This window comes from Pogoniulus pusillus, chromosome 32 (assembly GCF_015220805.1).
Source record: "Pogoniulus pusillus isolate bPogPus1 chromosome 32, bPogPus1.pri, whole genome shotgun sequence".
Taxonomy (NCBI): domain Eukaryota; kingdom Metazoa; phylum Chordata; class Aves; order Piciformes; family Lybiidae; genus Pogoniulus; species Pogoniulus pusillus.
This window is the reverse complement of record NC_087295.1, coordinates 10,620,054-10,645,214: the sequence shown is the minus strand read 5'-3', so window position 1 is coordinate 10,645,214 and position 25,161 is coordinate 10,620,054. Positions and strand designations below refer to the sequence as shown.

General features: G+C 48.1%; 1 protein-coding gene across 3 annotated transcripts in view; it reads right to left on the bottom strand.

Annotated features, from left to right (window-relative positions):
• Nucleotides 1–25,161, bottom strand: part of EGFR (epidermal growth factor receptor) — a 221,087-nt gene that overhangs the window by 28,728 nt on the left and 167,198 nt on the right. For all 3 annotated transcript variants that reach the window (XM_064169565.1, XM_064169562.1, XM_064169564.1), the window contains exons 8-20: nt 24,728–24,869; nt 23,435–23,551; nt 22,180–22,306; nt 22,006–22,079; nt 20,558–20,648; nt 18,820–19,019; nt 17,641–17,773; nt 16,090–16,189; nt 11,253–11,410; nt 5,802–5,837; nt 3,900–4,041; nt 3,133–3,255; nt 1,027–1,125 (exon numbers count right to left, since the gene is read on the bottom strand). In XM_064169565.1, coding sequence (XP_064025635.1) covers nt 1,027–1,125; nt 3,133–3,255; nt 3,900–4,041; nt 5,802–5,837; nt 11,253–11,410; nt 16,090–16,189; nt 17,641–17,773; nt 18,820–19,019; nt 20,558–20,648; nt 22,006–22,079; nt 22,180–22,306; nt 23,435–23,551; nt 24,728–24,869 — 1,542 coding nt within the window. The remainder of the gene's footprint in view (nt 1–1,026; nt 1,126–3,132; nt 3,256–3,899; nt 4,042–5,801; nt 5,838–11,252; nt 11,411–16,089; nt 16,190–17,640; nt 17,774–18,819; nt 19,020–20,557; nt 20,649–22,005; nt 22,080–22,179; nt 22,307–23,434; nt 23,552–24,727; nt 24,870–25,161) is intronic.

Sequence of the window (25,161 nt, the reverse complement as noted above, 5' to 3'; positions counted from 1 at the left end):
AGGAAGTGAGATCATTTCTTGCTTTATGGTAGGGAAATCAGACAACTGGGATAGTTTTTCTTTGCTTTTGGATTTATGGTTATTTTAATTCTCTGCAACCAAAGAACAGCAGGGTCAGGATTCAAGTATCACTGGAACTCTGGTTACTGGTTTTGGTGCTGCCATAACGGTAATGAATGGCACAGTTTAAGGTCTGAAGTATCACAGTAAAGAGAGTTAGGTGTAAATGTATGCTCCTGAGTTCTGCTTACATGCTACCTCACAAGTATAGCAGCAGGATTTGGAGCACAGGGTTCACTGGAGACACAAAAGCACTCAACAGACTGGGCTGTAAAGTCCAGTACTTCTAGGTCTGTTATCTAGTTCTGTGATTCTATAATCATAGAATGGTTTGGGTTGGAAAAGACCTTTAAGATGAGCTAGCTCCAACCACCCAACATAGACAGGGATGCCTTCTACTAGACCAGGTTGCTCAGGGCCTCATCCAACTGGCCTTGAACCCATTCAGGGAGGGGACATCCAAAATCTCACTGGGCAAATTTCTTCCTAATATGCAGCCTAAATCCACCCTCCTCAAGCTTCAATCCATCCTCTCTTATCATGCCACAGCAAGCCCTTGTAAGAAATCCCTTCCCATCTTTCTTATAAGCCCTCTTCAGGTACTCTGTGGTCTCCCCAGTGCCTTTCCTTCTCCAAACTGGACAGTCCCAAGGTTCTCAGCCTGTCATCATAATGGAGATGCTTGAGCCCTCTGTTGATCTTTGTGGCTCTCCTTTGGACCCACTCCACAAGTTTGATGTCCTTCTTGCGTTGTGAACCCCAGAACCGGGTGAAGTACTGCAGGTGGGGGTCTTACAAGAGCAGAGTAGAGGGAAAGGAACAACTCCTGCTTGCTGAGATGACCATGGAGAACTCAGTCTGGGATGCAAAACTTCTCCCCACCCAAAATCCTGAAATGCCTTTAGTAGTTACAGAAGAAAATCCACAGACCACTGACAACTTGACAAAAAACCCATGAAAACTTACATCAAGTATTTCCTTGTTGGCTTTTGGTGATGTAGCCTCTCTCAATTCCTTAATGGCAACAGGGATTTTGACCTTCTCCCCTTCTGGGATCCAAAGTCCCTAGCGAAAGAAGTACAAAGAGTTATTCAGTCTCGTATCCAACAGGTAAATTCTCACAATTCCATATGCATTTTATAGCTTCTGAGTAGACTTAAATATTCTGGGAAGATGGCAGACAATAAAAATAGTTAAGTGCTTCCTAGAGAGAGTGATTGGCACTGGAATGGGCTGCCCAGGGAGGTGGTGGAGTTGCTATCCCAGGAGGTGTTCAAGAAAAGCCTGGATGAGGCACTTAGTGCCATGGTCTGGTTGATTGGCTAGGGCTAGGTTGGACTGGATGAGCCTGGGGGTCTCTTCCAACCTGCTTGATTCTATGATTCTATAGGAAACAAAAAAGTCTTGTGGGTGTTAGCAAAATCCTGCTCGTGGAGTGAATTGCATTTCTCTTTGGTCACCTCTACCAGCGTTTGGGAGAACCATGTTCACTACCATCTCTGCTTAGATAGCACAAGAGATGCATAAAGAGCAGCTCTGATCTCACTAATGCCCTCTAAAGGGCAACTACCAGGAGGATGTGTCGACAGATAGGACAAGGAGCAATGGACACAAACGACAACATGGGAAGTTCCATGTCAACATAAGCTAAAAATGCTTCAGTTTGAGGGTGGCAGAGCACTGCAACATGCTGCCCAGAGAGGTGGCGGAGGCTGCATCTCTGGAAGCATCCAAAACTGGATGTGTTTCTAGATCATCCTGCTCTAGAAGGGGGTTTGACCAGATGATCCTCAAAGGTCCCTTCCAGCGTCTACCATTCTGTGAACTCTTGCAGGTGGAAAATGCAATTAATGCAGGTGCAGGTTCTGAAAGTCCCCAGAGAAGGAGACCCCAGAACCTCCTTGGGCAGCCTGTTCCAGTGCTGTCACCCTCTCTGTAAAGAAGTTTCTCCTCATGTTGAGGTGAAACCTTCTGTGCTCCAGTTTGTAGCCACTGCTCCTTGTCTTATTGCTGCTGACCACTGAAAAGAGATTGGCCCCATCCACCTGACACCCTCAGATATTTGTATACCAGTCTTCTCTTCTCCAGATTAAACAGCCCCAGGTTTCATAGTCTCTCTTTTAGGGGCTCAAGTCCCCCAAGCATCCTTGTGGCTCTCTGCTGGACTCTCTCCAGCAGCTCCCTGTCTCTCTTGAACTGGGGAGCCAAAATTGAACACAGTATTGCAGGTGTGGTCTCACCAGGGCAGAGTAGAGGGGGAGAAGAACCTTCCTAGCCCTGCTGGTCACACTTTTCCTGATGCACCACAGGATACCATTGGCTCTTTTGGCTAGAGGGCACATTACTTGCTCATGCAGAACTTGCTGTCCACCAGGACTTCAAAGACTATCTCTACAGAGCTGCTTTCCAGCAGGGCAACCCCAACCTGCACTGGTGGTATTTATTTGGGTAGCTTCTGCATGAGGAAGTGAGATGGAATCACAGAATCAACCAGGTTGGAAGAGACCTCCAAGCTTGTCCAGTACAACCTCGCACCCAACCCTGTCCAACCAAATAGAACATGGCACTAAGTGCCCAATCCAGTCCTTTCTTGAACACCTCCACGAACAGCAGCTCCACCACCTCCCTGGGCAGCCCATTCCAATGCAAATCACTTTCTCTGGGAAGAACTTCCTCCTAACATCCAGCCTAGGCCTGCCCTGGCACAACTTGAGACTTGTTCTGTTGCTGGTTGCCTGGCAGAAGAGACCAACCGCCATCTGGCTACAGCCTCCCTTCAGGGAGTTGTAGACAGCAGTGAGGTCTGCCCTGAGCCTCCTCTGCTGCAGGCTGCACACCCCCAGCTCCCTCAGCCTCTCCTCACAGGGCTGTGCTCCAGGCCGCTCACCAGATTTGTCGCCCTCCTGTGGACACCTTCCAGTACTGCAACATCTCTCTTGAATTGAGGAGTCCAGAACTGGACACAGCACTCAAGGTGTGGCCTGACCAGTGCTGAGTACAATGGAAGAATAACCTCCCTTGTCCTACTGGCCACACTGCTCCTGATTAGGCTGATAAACATTGTGATCTTACCTTGTAAACAGTGCCAAAAGCTCCAGAGCCCAAAACTTTGACCTTTTTAAATTCTGTTTCCTTTAAGATTCTCAGATGAGCCTGGTTTGGTGCCTCCCCGCTGGGTGTCAGTGGCTCGACAAGCTGGTGCAGAAAGAAGACAATGTTAGAAGGACATACAGCCCAGGAGCACAGCAAGCAGCACACTTAAGGGAACCAGCTCAATCCTCCTTTAAAATAATCAACACCTGCAAGTTTATGAGAGGTCCACTCTGACTTGCAGCAATGAGTATCTCAAGTAGCTCCAAATTTCAAAGGTAAAATCAATCCCAGACTGGCGACTGCCATTTCATAGAATCAACCAACCAGGTTGGAAGAGAGCTCCAAGCTCAGCCAGTCCAACCTAGCACCCAGCCCTGTCCAGTCAACCAGACCATGGCACTAAGTGCCTCAATTAGGCTTTGCTTTAACACCTCCAGGGACAGTGACTCCACCACCTCCCTGGGCAGCCCATTCCAATGCCAATCACTCTCTCTGCCAGCAACTTCCTCCTAACATCCAGCCTAGACCTCCCCTGGCACAACTTGAGACTGTGTCCCCTCGTTCTGTTGCTGCTTGCCTGGCAGAAGCTGCAATGGGTTGCTCGGAGTGGTGGCAGAGTCTTCCTCTTTTCTGTCTTTCTGGCCAACCCAAGGGCATATGCATGGTGCTTTTCAAGGTACGAGGAGGACAGCAGCCATTGTCCCCAGCAGAGCAGCTGGTGCTGTGGCTGTGCTGGTGGCACTCACCTCCCTCTCCTGCAGCAGCCGGCGCAGGGTCCGCTTTCTGACGATGTGGCGTCTCCGCAAGTAGAGGCCAATGCCCAAACCCACCACTACCAGGCACAGGAGGCCTCCGACAACGCCAGCTGCTATAGATGGGATTTTGGAGCTGCAAGACAGGAGAGCATACAAAATGAGACAAAAATGCTTAAGCAAAAGGGTTTTGAAAAGCCCTATGGAGGTTGCATGGAGCATTACGTTTTGATGTTCTCTTAAGCCTATTTGACACTTCAGGTGTCTTGGGCATCTATATTTTTAAGTTCATCATCCAGCAACCTGCTCAAAGTCTTCACTTGTCTCTCAAAACTCACAAACTTAGCTGATCCTCACAGCTTAAGCAAGGAGATTTCTCCTCTCTTTGATGAACCCAACAAGAACACAATCATCAAATACGTGATCATAGAATCAACCAGGTTGGAAGAGACCTCCAAGCTCATCCAGGCCAACCTAGCACCCAGCCCTGTCCAATCAACTGGACCATGGCACTAAGTGCCTCATCCAGTCTCTGCCTGAACACCTCCAGGGACAGCAACTCCACCACATCCCTGGGCAGCCTACGTATGCAAGCCAGGGGCAGCCTGCATCTGATTAGATAAATGAAGCACACAGAGAGAAAGTGGCATCAAGAAGGCACATGGAGCTCTGATACCAGCAGTGAAGCTGACGTCTCATCATCACTGGGCAGGGCTTGGGCACCTCTCCCTAAGGATAAGTGTCTGAGGCCAGGTACTGTGTGAACTGTCCATGCTGCCTGTAGAGACTGCTGTCTCCTTATGAGAGCCTGAGTCATTTCAAACTCACATTGAAAAGAAAAACCTGTTTACCAAGGTTGTTTGTTAACCACTGCTTAGACAGTCTTTAGCCTCTACTGAACCCGCCACAGCTCCTACTAACTTGCCCCAGGGATCACTACTGAAGAGTCATTTTTTAACAGTTCCTCTATGCTGAATTTCTCTGGCTATAGGATGACACAGTGGCCAGAAGCTAAAAGCCTTCTCTTTTAGTCAGAGAAGCCTGTTTGATTGAAGCAAGTCATCAGGCCAAACAGTGCAACGTGAGAGGTTGTGGAGTCTCTTCTCTGGAGACTTTCAAAACCTGCCTGGACACAAGCCTGGCCAACTTGATCTAGATGAATCTGCTTAGCAAGGGGGGTTGGACAAGACGGTTTCTGGAAGCCATGGAATCATAGAATCAACCAGCTTGGAAGAGACCTCCAGGATCATTCAGTCCAACCTATCCCCCAGCCCTTTCCAGTCAACTGGACCACAGCACTAAGTGCCTCTTGAACACCTCCAGGGATGGTGACTCCACCACCTCCCTGGGCAGCCCATTCCAATGCCAATCACTCTCTCTGCCAACAACTTCCTCCTAACATCCAGCCTGTACTTCCCCCAGCACAATTTCAGACTGTGTCCCCTTGTTCTGTTGCTGCTTGCCTGGCAGAACAGACCAACCCCCACCTGGCTACAACATCCATTCAAACCTCCACCAATCTGTGATTCTGTGGTAGCAGGGCTGGAAAAGACTCCATGGGTCTCTTGAGATGAATTCCCTGTAATGCAGATAGCTATGTAAACCCTAAACATCTCTCTGCCACACTCTTTTCTTCCTTCAACTCCTCCTTTGGTCCTCCAGCAATGGATCCCACCATTACAAGCTAAGCAGAAGAAGGTTTTGGAGTCTTGTGCCAGCAGGGATATTTCTCAGCTCTTCAAACAATTTTTATAGGTAGGAGCTTGCTCTGTCACTTTGCTGCACACAACTGAACACTGAACTTTAGTCCCAGCCTTGCAGTGTCCAATGTGGGAATGTAAACACACATGCATTCTTTCCAGCTCTGTCCTCAATTGTAGCAGATGAAATACTCACCCATTTGGACAACCTTCAAGACCTGGTCCTTTGCACCTGTGAAAACAAATGAATGTTACAAACATATTAGCTCTGGCATGCAGACTTCTGTAATTCCAGCTAAGAAGAGGGCTACTGATTGAAAAGTTTGTGTTTCAGAGCAGTCCAAGTACTAACACAAGAATTTGTAACAGAGTCCACTAAATATCAGCCAATGGCCTTGCTCCAAGATCTTGCAGCTACAGGCAGAGTTATGCTGCATGCTCAGTTTAAAGAACAATTGAAAACAGTTTTCCATCGTGGTAGAATGGAGAGAGGATACAAATACGCAACACTCAAATGGAGCTGAATTCCCTGGCTCTGCCTGGACATCTGCATTAGTGCAGAAAGCTCAGGGTTGATCGTGGGGAACAACAGAAGTAGCCTGCAAAGGGGCAGAACTTGTCACTGCAGACTCTCCTGCAGAGTTCTTGCTTCCTGCTATGTAGAAGGTTCCACTTTGCAGTCTTTCTGTTGCAAAGGAAAACTTGGGTAGCAGATACACACTCCCATCAGTAAACAGTATCTGAAAGGGACCTACAAAAAAACTGGGGAGGGACTTTTTACGCTATCAGGGAATGACAGAACTAGGAGGAATGGAGCAAAGCTGGAGGTGGGTAGGTTCAGACAGGGCGTGAGGAGGAAGGTCTTCACCATGGGAGTGGTGAGAGCCTGGAATGGGTTGCCCAGGGAGGTGACTGAGGCCCCATCTCTGGAGGTGTTTAAGGCCAGGCTGGATGAGGTTGTGGCCAGGCTGATGTAGTGTAGGGTGTCCCTGGGCATGGCAGGGGGTTGGAACTAGCTGATCCTTGTGGTCTCTTCCAACCCTGACTGATTCTGTGAACAGGATTTGACAGCATTCTCTTTGGCTAGAGCCTGATGGTAAGTGTCCATGGCACACATATTCAAAATCTAAGGTCTTAGGCTACTGGTAACATAAACAGGTACAACAATCCACAGAGCCAGAAACTCTACTAGCATTTATCCTCCACTGGAATTAAAAATGCCCCAAATTCTTTTTTTTTGACAGCCCAATGCAAAGACCAATACAGATGTGAACACAGTGGCTGCATCCAGCTGATGGTCTCAGGTGTGTGACAGGCACCATGAATTTGGGGACTGATTTACTGGAAGGCAGCAAAGGGGAAAAGGATTTGGGGGTCCTAGTTGATGGGAGGTTGACCATGAGCCAGCAATGTGCTCTTGTGGTCAGGAGGGCAAATGCCATTCCAGGATGTGGCTAGTAAGTCGAGATAGGTTTTCCTGCCTCTCTACTCTGCCTTGGTTCAAGAGGGTCCTGGAACTGCTTGAGAGTGTCCAGCATAGATCCACAAAAATGATGAAGGGAATGGAACCTCTCTGTTACAAGGAGAGCCTGAGAGAGCTGGGCTGTGCTGCTTGGAGAAGAGGTGGCTGAGAGGTGACCTCATCAGTGTTTATGAATATGTGCAGGGTGAGTGCCAGGAGGCTGGAGCCAGGCTCTGCTGGGTGCTGCCCAGTGACAGGACAAGGGGCAATGAGTGGAAGCTGAGGCATAGGAAGTTTCATTTAAACATGAGCTGTATTTTTTTCCCTGTGAGGGTGACAAAGCACTGGAAAAGGCTGCCTGGGGGAGTTGTGGAGTCTCCCTCTCTGGAGAGATTCCAAACCTGCCTGGATGTGTTCCTGTGTGATCTGGTATAGGAAATGTGATCTGGCAGGGGGTTGGACTGGATGTGAGCTTTCCAGGTCCCTTCCAGCCCCTGACATTCTATGATTCTAAGATTCCCCAAGTGCTGCTGGGCTACAAGATGTATGCTCTTTATGGGAACTGTGGTCTTTGTGGTGTCTACCAAGAAAGGAGAGCACTACAGAGAGGGTTGCATCACCTCTGAAAAGCATGGCACAGCAAGGAGAAACGTCCAGTTTGAGATATCTGCCCCCTGCATTGACTTAAAAGAAAATGGCCCATCCCAAACCAACTTCAGAGGAGGCCAAGTAGGGGCTAAGCAGCAGGTCTGCCAGGAAAACTGTTCTAATTCCTTCTTGCTCAGAGGAAGAACCAGAAAAAGTCCAAAATGGCAGGGGGAGTTGCAGAGCTTATCTCATGACCTGATCTAGGGCCGGACAAGGAAGAGGTGAAGCAACTACTCATTTTATTGGGTTTTACTTGTTTGTTTGTTTTCACTAATCTGATCTTGTGTATTTGCCTTGTTTCTGGGCCAACACAGAGCTCCAAGACACAGCATCTGGAAGGTCTTGTGAGGTCACTGGGCTCCCATGCAAGAATGTGGATCCTGGTGTCCTGGATGTGCAGTGCATATCGGTTCCCGGATGCACAGAGCGGCTGCACGTGTACAGCAAAGGCAGCAGCTTGCTTAGGGTCACAGGAGACACATCTTGCTCAGCACTGGGCTCCTCTCATCAGATGCTCAAGGGACAACTCATCTGGAATCCAAGACCTCACCCTATCATACTCTACCATCTGCACAGGGGTTTCTATGTGCTAATGCAACGCAGCACACGTGCAGCTTCTCCTGAGGAGGATGTGAAATTGAAAGACCTCTCTTCATTTCAGAATGTGACTGTAGTCCCAGTTACCTCGGCCTAAAATTTCTGGTTTACCATGCTACCTTCTGGTGGAGAGTCCTCCACGTGCTTCCTAACAGCAAAAACCACCTCTCTGAGGGGATACTATCTGCAGTCCGAGGAATGACCAAGCAGTTGTTTCCCTACACCAGAAAGCAGAAAGAGGAGAAGTGCAGAGTTTTCACCAGGCCCCTTCTTTTTCAGAGTCATTCCCCACACAAATCCATTCAGGTCAAGTCCACGGCAGGGCAGTTGGAAGGAGATGATCCTTGAAGTCCCTTCCATCCCTGGTAATTCTATGATTCCATTTTCAGAGGACCCTTGAGTGTGTCCAGAGAAGGGCAATAAAGTGAAGGGTCTGGAGAACAGATCTTGTGAAGAGTGGCTGAGGGAATTGGGGTTGTTTGATCTGGAGGGAAGGCTGCAGGGGGACCTCACTGCTCTCTAAAACTACCTGAAAGGTGGTTGGAGCAAGGTGGGGGTCAGCCTCTTTTCCCACTGACAATAGGTTAAGAGAAGTGGCCTCAAGTTGCACCAGGGAAAGTTTAGGTAGGATATTAGCTTTTTTTTCCCTAGAAGTGTTGCCAAACCCTGGAGCAGGCTGCCCAGGGCAGTGGTTGAGTCCCCATGTCTCGAGGGATTTAAAAGAGGTGGTGCTGAGGGCCATGGATTATTGGTGACCTGGCAGTGAGGAGTTAATGGTTGGACTTAATGACCTTAAAGATCTCTTCCAACCAAAAGGATTCTGTGATCTTCCAGGAAGCCCTGATAAGCCTTGCCTGCCACTGTAACAAAACATAGAGTGTACCACTGTATATCACAGCAAACCCACTGCTGCCTGGGAACTTGAGCACTGAATTCACTACCAGCACTAGGAAGGGACCTTTATTTGCTGGTTTAACCTTCCATCTCCTTTTCTCCATGAAGCTGCAGGCCTGGGCACTCTGCTTTTTAACGACCTGGCAGTTGAAATAACTAATATATGAGGGGATGATGGTTGGTTTGGATATGTCACAACTTCTCTCTTGCAAGATGTATTACAGGCATATTACTGAAGGATTTTAGATCAGACAGACCTGCAGGGTACAGAGTAGGAGCACCAAATGTGGGCTAGGATTTTGCTTTGAAAACATCACAGCCCAACGATCAAGCCTCAAACCCTAAAACCTGCATCCTGTGTCCTTTCCAGATCAGAAACCAAAGAAGGAGACTGTCACTAGTTGTTGTCAGGCAGGTTAAATACATTTCACTTCACAGCTGTGCTAGTTTGAAGCAAGCTAGAAGGTTTTGGTGAGAAGAATTAGATTACAGGCTGTGAAAGGAAAACAGTGCTGATGTCTACTTCCCTCATAGGCTTGCCGAGATGTATAAGACTAAAAAGCCAAACATAGGTAAGGGAGTCTTCTCTGCTGCTGGTGAGCTGAGCTGGATCTCACTCTCTAGCCTCACCCTCCATTTTCTTTTCTAATCCACTTTGCTTCCTAACCCCCTGGCCAAACCTCCATTCTTCCTTGGGACTGGGGTAAGGTTGAGAGGGGTAGGGTTAGGGAGAAAGGGCAGTTCAGAGCCCCTCCTGGGGACTCAGGTTTCTGGGAGGGGAGTTGTGTTTCTGTATTACCTTTTACCTAGTATATTTCTGTCTATAACTGTATATACTGTAACTATCTGCTTGTATATTGTGCCAGCTGTAAATACTAAGCTTCATTCATATTCCCAGAGCTGGCTGAGTCTAGTCTGGGTGATTTTTAAAGTGTGGGGGAACAGGGAACACCCAAACCATCACAACAGCTCACTACAGGAAGCAGTTTGAGGGTGCTCCCAAATGAGGACAAACTGGCTCATACAGACTGTGATGCCCATTCATAAAGACTCAGGAGGCAAGCCAGGCTTTAAGAGACCGAGGGCCAGCATATGGCAAGAAGAAAAACAACCAGAACATCAGTACAGTGCCCCACTGGAACCTCCCTCCTGAAAAATGAAAGGTGCAGAGAAAACTGAGTCCCGTAGAGCCCAGCATCCACCAGGTGTCACTGATGCTCCTCCCAGAACCTGAAGACACAGCACCAAGCCAGGTGGAGGGAAAAAAGACAGGGCAGCACTGGTGGGTGAGTTCTGCAAAATCCCAGGAAGTTTGCTGTTTAAATCAGTGAGCAAACCTGCTTCAAACCTCCAAACATTCGTCCTTTTTTCCCCTTTTGCTTCTGTATAATGGTGCAGGCCCAACAACCTTTCCCTATTTATTGTCCAGTTCTGGGCTCCCCAGTTCAAGAGGAGCAGGGACCTCCTGCAGAGAGTCCAATCGAGGGCTACAGGGATGATGAAGGGACTGCAGCACTGCCTGATGAGGAGAGGTTGAGGGACCTGGGGCTGTTTAGTCTGAAGAGGAGAAGACTGAGAGGGAATCTGATCAATGTCTATAAATACCTGAGGGCTGGGGGTCAGGAAGGAAGGGACAGCCTCTGCTCACTTGTGCCCTGTGATAGAACAAGGGGCAATGGATGCAAGCTACAGTACAGGAAGTTCCACCTCAGCATGAGGAAGAACTTCTTTACTGTAAGGGTCACAGAGCACTGGAACAGGCTGCCCAGAGAGGCTGTGGAGTCTCCTTCTCTTTCTCTGGAGACTTTCAAGTCCTGTCTGGATGCATTCCTGTGCGACCTGCACTAAACTCTATGGTCCTGCTCTCCAGAGGTCCCTTCCAACGCCTAACATGCTGTGACCCTGCAATCTGCATCCCCCTGACCTCTCTTGCTCCCTGCTCCTTCTTCTTGAAACGGCACCATCGGAAAGAGAAGGAGCTCAGGATGAGCTGCTCCCCTATTTCTCTGCCTCCCTCATCTCAACTGAGTGCAGAGTTTCACTCACCCGCGGGTACAGTTGGGGTGGCAGAGCTGGCAGACAGAGTTGGCATCGGCGTACTTCCAGACGAGGGTGTCGTTCTCCCCCAGAACTCCTGCTGGGCAGGACTTCACGCAGTGAGGCCCGTCTATGAAGTGGGCACACTTGACGCAGTTGTCAGGGCCCTGCAAAGAGAAACAGCTTGTTCACAGTGCCCCAGAGCAAAGAGCATCCTGGCTTGCATTAGAAATGCTGCGTCCAGCAGCAGCAGGGAGGTGACTGTCCCCTCGGACTCGGCTTTGGGGAGGCCGCACCTTGAGAGCTGTCTTCAGTTTTGGGCACCACAGTACACGAGAGATGTGGAGGTGCTGGAGTGGATTCAGAGGAGGGCAATGAAGCTGGGGAAGGGCCTGGAGAATAAATCTTATGAGGAGCGACTGAGGGAGCTGGGGATGGTTAGTTTGAGGAAGAGGAGGCTGAGGGCAGAGCTTATTGCTGCCTACAGCTACCTGAAAGGACATCGTGGAGAGGCTACTGCTGGTCTCTTCTTGCAGTAGTTGGAGACAGAAGAAGGGGGAATGGTCTCAAGCTGAGACTGGGGAGGTTTAGACTGGACATCAGGAAAAAGTTTTTCATGGAGAGAGTGGTCAGGGACTGGAATGAGCTGCCCAGGGAGGTGGTGGAGTCACCCAGACGAGATGCATTTAAGGGTTGTTTGGATGTGGTGCTCAGGGACATGGTTTAAGGTGAACATTGTAGAGCAGGGCTCTAGGTTGGACTTGGTACTCCTGAGGGGCTCTGCCAAGCTGCATCTGTCTGTGGTTCTGCAAGATTCAACAGATAAATCTGAACACCTTCCACTGCTGGAAGCTTACAGCATCATCTGACTGCACTACCTTGCTACCTAACGTTGAGAACCACAGAACTGTTTCAACTGGAAAAGACCTTTAAGATCATGTCCAGCTGTTTTTGAACACATCCAGGGATGGTGATTCCACCACTTCCCTGGGACTCCTGTTCCAATGCCTTACCCTTTTTTTAATAAAGAATTTTTCCCTAATATCCAACCCAAACCTCCCCTGGTGTAACTTGAGGCCACTCTCATCCAATCACTTGGTACTAGGAAGAAGAGACCAGCCATGACCTCATCCCAACTCCTTTCAGGGAGCTGTAGAGAGCAAGAAGGTCTCCCTTCTGCCTCCTCTTCTGCAGACTGAACAATCCCAGTTCACTCAGCTGCTCTTACAGGATGCACCATACAAAAGGCAGTGCAGCACCTGATGTTTAAAGCTTCCCTGAGTTTCTGTGTTGCTACGATTTTCCTGCCAGCCTTCTGCCTGGTTGGAAAGCTTATGTTTTTCATTTAATGGGGAATAATTTAGCCACACCTTAATAAGGGGGAAGCTCACAACAGGGGGGAAAACCTGCTGCCTGGTGAGACCTGTCACTGCATGATTTAAAACAGCAGACCCAGATCTGCAGACAGCTACCCGAAGTACCGGCCCCAGATCACTGTTTTCCTAGTGTCTCAGCATGGGTTCTTCCCTCTGTCAGGGAGAAAAAGGGGAACATGAAGGCAACCCAAGAAGCCCATGTGGTGTTTTTTTTGATTGGAGAAGCACACCAGAAATCACACATGGAACAGGCTGTTCAGGGAGGTGGTGGAGCCACCAGCCCTGGAGGTGTTCACAAAACCACACAGACATGGCACTTGGGGATGTGGTTTAGTGAGCATGGTGGTGTTGAGCTGACAGCTGAACTCAATCATCTTAAAGCTCTTTTCCAGTCAAAACGATTCCATTACTCCCTCAGTTTGTGTGTAAAGACCTTGCCTTTGGTCATTTGGGGCAGAACTGGTTTTATTCAGACTGTCACAGCACCAGGAATGGCCTAAATATTCTGAGGCAGAGGAGCCAGCCATACTGGGTCAAATTCTGCTACGGAGAAAAACCAGACCAGATCCACAGTGCTGGCTTCAGCACAGTAAGACATGTTATAGGAAGATTACTTTAATCACTGTAATGTCTAAGGGCCACTATAATAGACTGATTACTAGATGCTGGACAAGGGGGTGGTTAGTGCCCAAAGGAGCTTAGAGTGTTAATAGCACCCCTGGGGCCATGGTGGTCTAACCTACAAGCGAGGATGGAAATGCTTTTCATGACTGAGGAGTGACTCTTCAGGCTGGTGATGGGTAAGGGTGAAATGCTTAGTGGATGCTGGGGGTGGTGAGGGGTGTTTAATGAGTAAGGTTAAGCAGCACAGAGGAGGATCTGTGATTGAAGCAGGAAGACAGAACCACAGAATCATTAGGGGTGGAAAAGACCTTTAAGTCCATCAAGTCCAATCATTAACCAAACACCACCATGCCCACTAAACCATGTCATGTGGATATGGTTTTTCAACACCTCCAGGGCTGGTGACTCCACCACTTCCCTGGGCAGCCTGTTTCAATGCCTGACCACTCTTTCAATAAAGAATGTTTTCCTAACATCCAAACTAAACCTTTCCTGCTGCAACTGGAGACCATTTCCTCTTGTGCTATTGCTAGTTACTTGGGAGAAGAGACCAACACCCACCTCACTCCAGACTCCTTTCTGTATAGAGCAGTGAGGTCTCCCCTCAGCTTCCTCTTCTCCAGGCTAATCTACCCCAGTTCCCTTAGCTGTTTCTCACAGGACTTCCTCTCCAGATCCTTCACCAGCTTCACTGCCCTTATCTGGACCCACTCCAGAAACTTAATGTCCCTCTTGTAGTAAGAGCCCCAAAACTGATCCCGTACTCAAGCTGTGGCCTCACCAGTACTGAGTAGAGGGGCATGATCACCTGGTCCTGCTACCCACGTTGTCCCTGACACGGGCCAGATTTTATTTCCATTAAAAAAGAAAGGGAATTGGAATTAATTAGATACAAGTTTGACCTGACTGAAAGGCAACACTTTTGTACTGCTGGCAAACTGGACAGTTCAAAACACAAAAAAGTATTCTCAGAATTAAAGAAGAAGAGAAGTGAGGATGAGCTCTGGGAGGCTAGCCAGGCTGCCTTGTATTGACTTCTGCAAGAGCTTTTGTATGGATTTGGGATATTTAAACAAGTTTGAAAAGCACAGAGTCAGTCAGGGTTGGGAGGGACCACAAGGATCATCTTGTTCCAACCCCCTGCCATGCCCAGGGACACCCTACACTACATCAGGCTGGCCACAGCCTCATTCAGCCTGGCCTTAAACACCTCCAGGGATGGGGCCTCAACCACCTCCCTGGGCAACCCGTTCCAGGCTCTCACCACTCTCATGCTCAACAACTTTCTCCTCATGTCTAGTCTGAGCCTACTCACCTCCAGCTTTGCTCCATAAATCCATATATTTTTGATTGTCTTTCTTGGACCTTAATTTACACCTGCTATTACTTTAACCCAGCTGTTTACTGTAACCCAGTTAGAGGACACAACACAGTTTTAAGTCAACACTTGTTTCCTGCATGTTTTTCAGTGAGCATTTGGGTACTGACCACAATTTTATTATGGTTTTTCAACCAGGCAAAAAGCTACAGGTTTAATCTGCTATTTTCATCATTTTTTCTCTCTGAACCAGGAAATTGGATTTGTGAAGCCAACTTGGCAGTTCAGCAGCTCCATGTTCCTGACTTTGTTGCTAAATTACTGTATCATTACATACACACTGGATGTGTGTGTTTGATTATTTTTCCCTTGTGAAAAGACACAAAAGAGAAAGGCCCTACAATTTCTGTCACTGTGGATCATAAGTATGATGCCTGACAACAAAGAAAGTAACACTCTGAGGCTCTCTCCCCTGTTTCAGCCCCAATGCCTCAAGTTCTTGAACTTCTGTATCCAGTTCTGGACCTCTCAATTCAAGAGAGATGTTGAGGTGCTGGAACAGGTCCAAGAGAAGGGTGACAAAGCTGGTGAGGGGCCTGGAACACAAACCTTATGAGGAGAGCCTCAGGGAGCTGGGAGTGTGCAGCCTGCAGAAGAGGAGGCTCAGGCAGAGCTCATTGCTGTCTATAACTACCTGAAGGGAGGCTGTAGCCAGGTGGGGTTGGGCTCTTCTGCCAGGCAACCAGCAATAGAACAAGGGGACACAGCCTCAAGTTGTGCCTGGGGAGGTCTAGGCTGGATGTTAGGAGGAAGTTGTTGGCAGAGAGAGTGACTGGCATTGGAATGGGCTGCCCAGGGAGGTGGTGGAGGCACCGTCCTTGGAGGTGTTCCACCAAAGCCTGGCTGGGGCACTTAGTGCCATGGTCTGGTCGACTGGCTAGGGCTGGGTGCTAGGTTGGACTGGATGATCTTGGAGGTCTCTTCCAACCTGGTTGATTCTATGATTCTACCCCTCCCCTATGTCAGATGAAGCTTGAGGAAGGTAGATTTAGACTTGATATTGGGAAGAAATTCCTCACAGTGAGGGTGGTGAGACACTGGAACAGGTTGCTCAGGGAGACTGTGGATGCCCAGTCTTTGAAGGTGCTGCAAGCCAGGCTGGATGAAGACTTGAGCAAGCTGACCTAGTGGAAGTAACCCCTCCCCTATCTCAGTTGAAGCTTGAGGAAGGTAGATTTAGACTTGATATTGGGAAGAAATTCCTCACAGTGAGGGTGGTGAGACACTGGAACAGGTTGCTCAGGATGCCCAGCCTTTGAGCAAGCTGGTCTAGTGGAATGTGTCCCTGTCCATGGTAGGGGACTTTGAACTAAACATTCTTTTAAGGTTCCTTCCAACTCAAACCTTTCTAAAAATCTATGAACTCCATCTTGGAGAAGGGTAAATGAGACCTCAGGATAATCTCAACACAGGAAACATGTTTTAAGGCACGGGCTGAGGAGGTTTGCCAAGCTGAATCTGCTCTTACCGGTCCAGTGCAGGTTGCGTTGTAAGCGGTAGAGTTTTGCACCAGGCACTCGGGGTGGCAGGGGAGGCACTTGGAGTCCTTTTCAAACTCTCTTGGCTCTCTGGAAAACAACACAAAGGCAAACATGATTAAAACTCGGGCTGATTAGTAACCCATAAACTGTGTTCATCTCTCCTTTCCCAGTTGAAACAGATTGAGATGATGGTACCAAGACAGGAGAAGGTATGGAGGGGATCCTCTTGGCTATACCTTTACTACTTGCTCAGTGCAACCAGGAAGAGTTAAGACTAAGGGAAGTTTAACTGATGTAGCACTACAGATTAGTTTACTTTCCCTTTTAAGCTAACAACATGGAATATTCTCCCCAGTTTCCACAGGCTTTTAAGTGGTAGTGATGTGGAGAGATCAGCAAACCCAGTTCAAGCAATTCCAAGGCTCCAAATAGTAATTACAAGAGTTAAGCAGCAGTGCACCAATAATTAAACTCATGCCCTCCCTCCAGCACACAGTGAATCATTAAAATATGAAAGTTGGGAACAGATGGTTTCAATAGCAATAAAGCTGTTCCACTTCAAGTAATGGTGTTATTAATTAAACTAAATCTACCCATCACTTGACACAAAAATGCCCAGATCTGCCCTTCAGGTCACAGGAGCTGCTAGAGGGAATTCACTTACTAAAAAGACAGCTGCTGAAATGCAAGTTGTCAGAGAAATACATACATGAGAGGCATCAGCACCTTCTCAAGCACTTAATACTTCTGATTTTTAGAAGTCAAAACTTGGAAAGATTCATTAAAAATCCCTTGTCCTTTTTCACACTGGATGTGCCTTTGCCACCTACATCACCTGTTGACCTGACTGAACAGCCCAGCCACAGCCCTGATGCACAGGCAACCACATGTTTTCTTCATCCTGAGCAAGGCTGAAGCAATGATTTTGCCTTAAGTTGCTGCTCCCACTGCTTTTTAGGTCAAAGTTCTTCCCTTGATTGCAGCTTTGCAAATTGCAAGGGTGAGCTGCTCACCTAAGCGAAGACAAGAGTCCCCTGGCAGTAAGAAAGCCTGTCAAGCAGTGAAGCCCTGGTTCCAGGGGTGACTGAGCTCCCAATCACTGCAAATGGCTCCAGCTCCTGCCTGATGTCCTTGACATGGATTTTTTAACAGGGTATTAAGCTCCTTTATATCTCATGGGAAGGAGGTGTAAGGCTTAGCCTTCCTATGCCTCCAGGTAGTCTCCTCCTGGGCTTAAGGAGATGTTTCCTCAGCAGCCACCATGGCAGGAGCAACCTCCTAAGTAATACTGAATGCTGAACCTCAGCTAGGAACCATGTTCACACATCTCTGCAAAGCTGGTGAATCCCATCCAACCTGTGCTTTGATTTTTTTCTATCTACAGCATGCTTGAAACACCCAATCCCCCAAATCATCACCTAATCCCCCAAATCATCACCCAATCCCCCAAATCATCACCCAATCCCCCAAATCATCACACAATCCCCCAAATCATCACCCAATCCCCCAAATCATCACCCAACCCTCCGACACCGTACCCTTGCAGGATGTTGCACTGCTTCACACACTCCTTCTGGCGATCAAAAAACCTGCAGGAGAAGCAGTGGAAGGGTCCTGGGCCCCAGCAGCCCACATCTGAGCACAGGGGATCACAAACGTGCCTGGCAGCAGCTGAGAAAAAAGGAAAGACAAGAAAAGCCATGAAGATCAAGGCAGGAGAGAGGGCAAACACAGTGCTACTAGTGACTCTATCCTGACTGGCCCAGGTTCTCCAACCTCTTCCAAAACAGGTGTGAATGGTCTTGGCAGCATGAAAGAGGGACAATTATGCTTCTCTTAATTCTCAAAGCTTGAAAGAACGAGTGACTTCTAGCTTTCTGAAGCAAGAATGAGCTTCTCTGTGATAGCTTAACAGCCACATCATAAAGCTGAACCAGTACCAGCCTGAGAGACAGGGATGTCCAGTCTGGAAAACAGAAGGCTCCAGAGAGACCTTAGTGCAGCTTTTTTGGTACTTCAAGGAGGCTTATGATGACTTTTTATCAAAGCCTGTAGTGACAGGACAAGGGACAACTGTTCCCAACTGAAAGACTGTAGGTTTAGATTAGTTGGGAGGAAGATACAGTCATGATGTATGGTGAAACCCTGCAACAGGTTGCCCAGAAAAACTATGGATGCCTGGACATGTTCAAGGTCAGGTTAGAAGGTGGTTTGGGCAACGTGATGTAGTGAAAGATGTCCCTGTCCAAGGCAGGTGGGTTGGAGTATATCATCTTTGAAGGTCCTTTCCACTCTAAACCCTTTCATGGTTCTATGATAAATTTCCCAAACATGAGCAGTTCACATTCTACAAAAAGAAATGATTTTCAGATCTTGGCACAGACACCACTGCAAAGGGCAACACCACGGTTGCACAGAAGCTTTTGATTTGTCAACACAGTCCAAAGCTTGGAGTCATGTTCTGTGTCCTTCAACCTGTGTGGATTCTTTATGCCCACAGCAGTGGAGCAGCTTTTTTCCATCTGCTGGACACTATTAAGTCCACATCCTTAGTGGGGAGGGGAAATCCCACTTTTCCATCCTCACCTTCATTAAAGCAGTATCAGTAGCGAATTTTGCAGCCAGGGAAAGAGAGAGGGAAAGGTCTTGCTTGAATTACTCTCCCATTCCAAAAGGAGCTTCCACAGGGAGCAGGAAGGCAGCACTGCCTGACTTACCACACTCATTTTTATTCCTGTTCTGTATGATCTTTGTTTTCTGGCTCTGAGTAGCAAAGAGGCTGTGCCAGTCCATGGTGTCAGCATAGCAGAGGTTCTTGTTCTTCATAATGGCAACATCTCCATCACTGATTTCCTTCAGGGAGCGCAGCCCTAAGGACTGTATTTTCAAGTTAACAACAGCAAGGGAATACTGGCCACTGAAGTGGAGAGAAACAAGACACGTGGGAGAAAAGAGAATTAGTAAGCAGGATTTTGCTTAGCCCTTTCCTCTTTCGGTTTTCAAATGTGTGGTGTTGTGAACTGAGCTTTTGCAAGCAAGATGCTGCTCAGCCCTCTGAACTTAACACCTGGTACACAAGCTACCTGTTGTGAAACAACTGCAACATCTCCTACCTGGCCAGCTGTGTCCTAGGATGTACCAAAGAAAGTGTGACCAGCAGAATGAGGGAGGTGATTCTGCCTCTCTACTCTGCTCTTTGAGTACCTGCAGTACTGTGCCCAGTTCTGGGTCCCACAGTACAAGAAGGACATAGAATGGTTGGAGTGGGCCTAGAGGAGGCCACAAAGACGATCAGAGGGCTGAAGCACATCCCCTGTGGGGACAGGCTGAAAGGGCTGTTCAACCTGGAAAAGAGCTCCAGGGAGACCTCATAGCAGCCTGCCAGTACCTAAAGGGGGCTACAAGAAAGCTGGGGAGGGACTTTTTACAAGCAAGAGCTTGCAGGGAGGGTAGATTTAGATTTGCTATCAGGAAGCAACTCGTTACAGCAAGGGTTGTGACACACTGGAGCAGGTTGCCCAGGGAAGCTGTGGATGTCCCCTCCACAGAGGTTTTCAAGGCCAGGTTGGATGAGGCCCTGAGCAACCTGATCTAGTGGAAGGTGTCCCTGCCCATGGCAGGGAGAGTGAAACTAGGTGGTCCCTTCCAACCCAAACCATCCAATGACACTTGGTTTTGCACAGGCTTTGCAAGCTAAATCTGGCAGGACACAGGTACTTTGTCAAGTAAATGATGTGCAGCAATGGTGGCAAAGATTGTTCTGTGCTGGTCCATCCTGCCTCTTGAGGTTAAGGAGAGTAGTGGACACACTGCTGGTGTTGACACTGTTTGGCAGCCATAGTCTTCATCCCCAATCAACCAGCTATCTCAAATTCCAAAGTGCTTCTAACCACACTGTAGCTTGTCCCAGCCTGCAGAGAGTCCTCTGTCCTGCTTGCACTTCCAAGTCTGGTGAGGGGGAGACCCTGGTCTTGAGAGCAGACTCAGGGCAGCATTCCAAACACCACACAGAGCCGAGGGTCTCATCCACTCAGGGCATATTATCTACAGGAGCAAAGATGGTGCTCTACTCCTCACAGGTACTTCTTCAGTTTTGGGACACCTGAGTCTCACACCACTTTTGGAATCACAGAATCATTAAGGTTGGAAAAGATCTCTAAGATCAAGACCAATCATCAACCCAAGACAACCATGCCCCAAAGAGCCATTTCTACATATTTTTGAACACTTCCAGGAATGGGGATTCAGCTACCTCCTTGGGGAGCCTGTTCCAGTCTTTGAGAACCCTTTCAGTGAAGAAGCTTCTTCTAAAATCCAATCTAAACCACCCCTGGCGCAACTTGAAGCCATTTCCTCTTGTCCTATTGCTTGTTCCCTTGGTGTGCTCAGACAAGCACAGCTCTAAACACTCTAAACAGCTTCTTTTACAACTGCTCTGGCACAAGATTTACTTACTGTTGCTTGGTTCTGCCTCGTATAATCTCCAGATTTTCAAAAGCATAGAGATCAGTAGCATTATCAGGCCAAGCTTGAATCAACAAAAATCCTGAAATGAAGAAAAGAAGATTAAAAACAATAATAAAAATAAATCCATGGTCAGCACTGGCAACAAAACCTCCTCCTTGAGCTCCTTCTGCTCCAGGAGAAGGTGCTTGTGCTTCCCCAATGCTTATCTGAGAATCTCCAAGTGAAACATGACATTTTAGGAAGCATGGAGATATTTTTAAGCCCTGATTTATAAACAGTTTATTTCTTAGCCCACGAGGAGGGCTTAGGAATGTAAGAGATGAATGTGTCAGTGGGCTGCACATCCTGCCACAGCCAGCCACCAGTGATGATGGCTCTGGTCAGCAAAGATGAGACCTGGGGCTCTTCAGCCTGAAGAAGAGTATACACAGGGGATTTTACCAATGCTGATCAATATCTAAAGGGTAGAGGCCACAAAGATGTGGATGGCTTCCGTTCAGTGGTGCCCAATGACAGGACAAATGCCTATAACTACAAACTGGAGCACAGGAGGTTTCACTTGACCTTAAGGAAAAACAACTTTCCCATGAGGGTGCTGGAGCCCTGGAACAGGCTGCCCAGAGAGGTTGTGGAGTCTCCTTCTCTGGAAACTTTGATGCCCACCTGAACACGATCCTGTGCAACCTGCTCTGGGCGACCCTGCTTAAGCAGATGGGTTGGACCAGACAGTCTCTGGGGGTGCCTTTCAACCCCTACCACTCGAAGAGTCTGTGTCTTTGACTCTGCAATCCTCCTGCTACACTGAAGGGAACCGGGCAGATAAAAGACAGAGAAAAGAAGGGAAGTGGACTCGCAGCTGCAAACCCATCTCTGATGGCACATCCCTAAAGGGCTGGACAAAATCACTTTCAATTGATACTCGGTGCAAGACGAGAGCTGAGCGCTCCGCTGCCCGCGCTGTGTGCCTGGAGACACATTAACTCCAAGGAAGAGCTCTTCAGGCTGGAGAGGGTGTCTCCATGAGGATGATGCAAGCCACTGAGCACACTTCCCTAAGGAGCTGCTGAAAGGTTTTCCACAAATAGAAACACATTTGGCTTTTTTTAGCCGGCGTGGCACGCCTCTGCATCACCACATACTCCTTGGGTGGCTGAGGGATCTCCTCTGCTTTTACTCTTTGCTAATGGTGACAGTGCAGCAGAAGGGATGGTCTGGTCAAACCACACACCTTGGACAGAAGACCAGTACGAGTTACGTGGGTGTAACACTGGTGAGGCACTGCTGATCACCTTTGTGAAGAGTGACCTCTGGTAGCTCAGAGGCAGAAGCTGTTTCCTTGCATTTCTCTTCACAGGCTTAAAAACCTTCCGTCCTCTACCCTTGTGTTTTTGGCAGCACCAGACAGAAAACATCTCTGCTTAAAACTCACCACTAACCTGATATTTCTTTGACTGTTTTGAAGACATCTAACTTCTTGGGGTCCAAGGGTAGGGTTTTTGTGAAGGCATCCCTGAAACAAAGAGAGTAACAAATTGGGAAATAGAATGGCTTAGTCTGAATTCCTCCCCAGTCCTTCTGCTTCAATGCTAAGTGAGCAGCAGACAACTCACCCTAGAAATGCAACTGGGAGGATGCTGACATCGCCGTTGATCTTGGTACAGTTTTTGAAGGAGTCAATGTTTGTGGCGTTTATGGAGAGAATCCCTTTCAGTTCACCTATTCCAATGCCATTGCACACTGTTAGAAGAGATGTAGACATAGAAACATGGAATCAGCCAGCTTGGAAGAGACATCCAAGATCATCCAGACCAACCTAGCACCCAGCCCTACCCAGTCAACCAGACCATGGCACTAAGTGCCCCAGCCAGGCTTTGCTTGAACACGTCCAGGAACGGCGACTCCACCACCTCCCTGGGCAGCCCATTCCAATGCCAATCACTCTCTCTGCCAACACCTTCCTCCTAACATCCAGCCTAGACCTCCCCTGGCACAACTTGTGACTGTGTCCCCTTGTTCTGTTGCTGGTTGCCTGGCAGAAGAGATCAATCCCACCTGGCTTCAGCCTCCCTTCAGGCAGTTGTAAGATAGCAATAGGGTCACCCCTGAGCCTCCTCTTCTCCAAGCTAAATAACCCCAGCTCCCTCAGCCTCTCCTCACAGGACTGTGTTCCAGGCACCTCACCAGCCTTGCTGCCCTTTTCCAGACACCTTCCAGCACCTCAACATCTCTCTTGAATCCGGACACAGCACCCAAGGTGTGGCCTGACCAGTGCTGAGTACGGGGGCAGAATAACCTCCTTTGTCCTACTGGCCACACTGTTCCTGATCCAGGCCAGGATGACACTGGCTCTCCTGGCTACCTGGGCACACTGCTGGCTTATGTTCAGCATGAGTAGGGAGAAGAGTGAAGCTCAATCACGTGGAAGGGTATAAACACGAAGACACCCTTAGTCCACGTAGCACCTCCATGTGGTCTAACCTACCACTCTAACTTCCACACACCTTTTCCTTTTCAGAAAGCACCACAGGATAACCACTTCCCACTTGTGCACCTCTGCACACAGGCTCTGGCACTAACCCTTCCTTTAATTTGTCCTACATTAATTTTACTCCTCTTGATGGGACAGTAGGAAGGACAAACAATGATGAAGGCTGACGTGCAAGATACCCAGGCAGATGACACATCCCAGCTGGAGACCATGCTCCATGGCTGTGTTTCCTGATCATACCACTGGGCAGATCTCCACACTTTCACTGGATTTTCACAGTGAATTTGCACTCAGCAAAGGTCAGAAGTCCATGTAGTTTTTCTAATAAGTCACTCCTCATCTCAAAGCCTGACTGGCTTCTTCCACACGTTCCATACCTTTGCTGCACAGCCCATCACACTTCTTACACTTCCGAACACCGTTTTCTTCCACTTCGTAAGTATCAGTATTGCAGGAGCGAACACAGGAGCCATGGTCTGTCACCACATAGTTGTCTGGAGCAAAACAAGGATACAGAGGTCATTGGGATACAAGAGGGGCATGTTGGGCATGCAGAGGCACTTCAAAACTAGGAAGAAAAAGAGGGGGTTGGATTTTTGCGGCGCTCAGCAAAACCAGGCATTGACTGTGAATTCTCACTAAGGTCCTTTGAAGGCAGATGGGCATACAAGCACTATCATCGCTTTACAGAGAGGAGGAAGGGTCACAGAAGGATAAAACAACACTACCAAGGTCAGGCTGTGCAGCAGTGCCCCTAACTGGAATCAATACGTGGCACTTCTGATCTCTCACCTTCACTTGCTCTTCTGGGCTGAGGGCCAGGCAGGGCAACAGTCAATCTCAGAAAGAGACACCAGTATTGTGTGCCAAACCCTCTCTTATGTCTAACTCTTGATGGGTTCAAAAAACAGCACGAAAGAAAAAGCAAGCATCTGTAGAGGAAGCAATGATCACAGGCCTTGACAGAGGGTGTTTAAACCAATGACTTTCTACCAGTCCTAATACAGAACTGGTTAAGAATTGATACTGCATTGGTAATCCACAGGACTGAGTGTTTAGGCCAATGACTTTCTATCAATCCTAACATAGAACTGGTTAAGAATTGATACTGCATTGGTAATCCACAGGATTGAGTGTTTAGACCAAAGATTTTGTACCAGTCCTAATACAGAACTGGTTAAGAATTGATATTGCTTTGGTAATCCACAAGATTGAGTGCTTAGACCAATGACTTTCTATCAGTCCTAGTTAAGAACCGGTTAAGAATTGATACTGCTTTGGTAGAGTGTTTAGACCAATGACTTTCTACCAGTCCTAATAAAGAACTGGTTAAGAATTGATGCTGCTTTGGCAGTTGGCAGGATTGACCCCCTGTGGCTGTTGTTTTGATGATTCTTATATGATGTTTTTCTCCCCATCAGGAGAAAAACCTTCAAAAGTCTAAAAGGTATGGTTAAAAACCAGGGAAGATGATGAAGGCAGACAGTTTAAAGATACTGTCTTCTTTTGCTAGCTAACCTCTCATTTTTCCTTCCCACAGAAACTAAGGAGATCAAAAAGGTTGCTCTTCCATAACTCAGAGTCATACGACATAAGTTATGACACAAGTCCCTTCCCACCTCTTTCCAGCCCCCCACCACCTCTCCTGCTCCAACTCAAGATGAACTTACGTGGACATTCCCTCACACAAGTGGCTCCAAAGCTGTATTTTCCATCAGGGTTGACATCCATCTGGTAAGTGGTGGGGTTATAGAGGACCAACGGGGGACATGTATCCTTGCAGGTAGCATCATCCCGAAACTTGCGGCAGGCCTGCCATGGAAAACCAGCCCCCGGTAAACTACCTCCTCCTTAAATGTGATGCCAGGTTTTAATTAGCTCTTTAAAAACACTTTGATGGGCTCATCTGCTTCCTGCTGAGCTCTAGTGGAAACCCCAAGCAGCTACAGGGATGGTCCCTTGTGCTTTGAAGGAGAAAAGTTGCTTCAGGTCAGACAACCGAGTTTAATATGTGAAAGGAAGAGCAGAACATGAAGGCTTCTTGTTCTGAACAAGACACCATGGCAGAGCTGCAGAGCTGCTGGAATTCACGTAGGAACAGGAG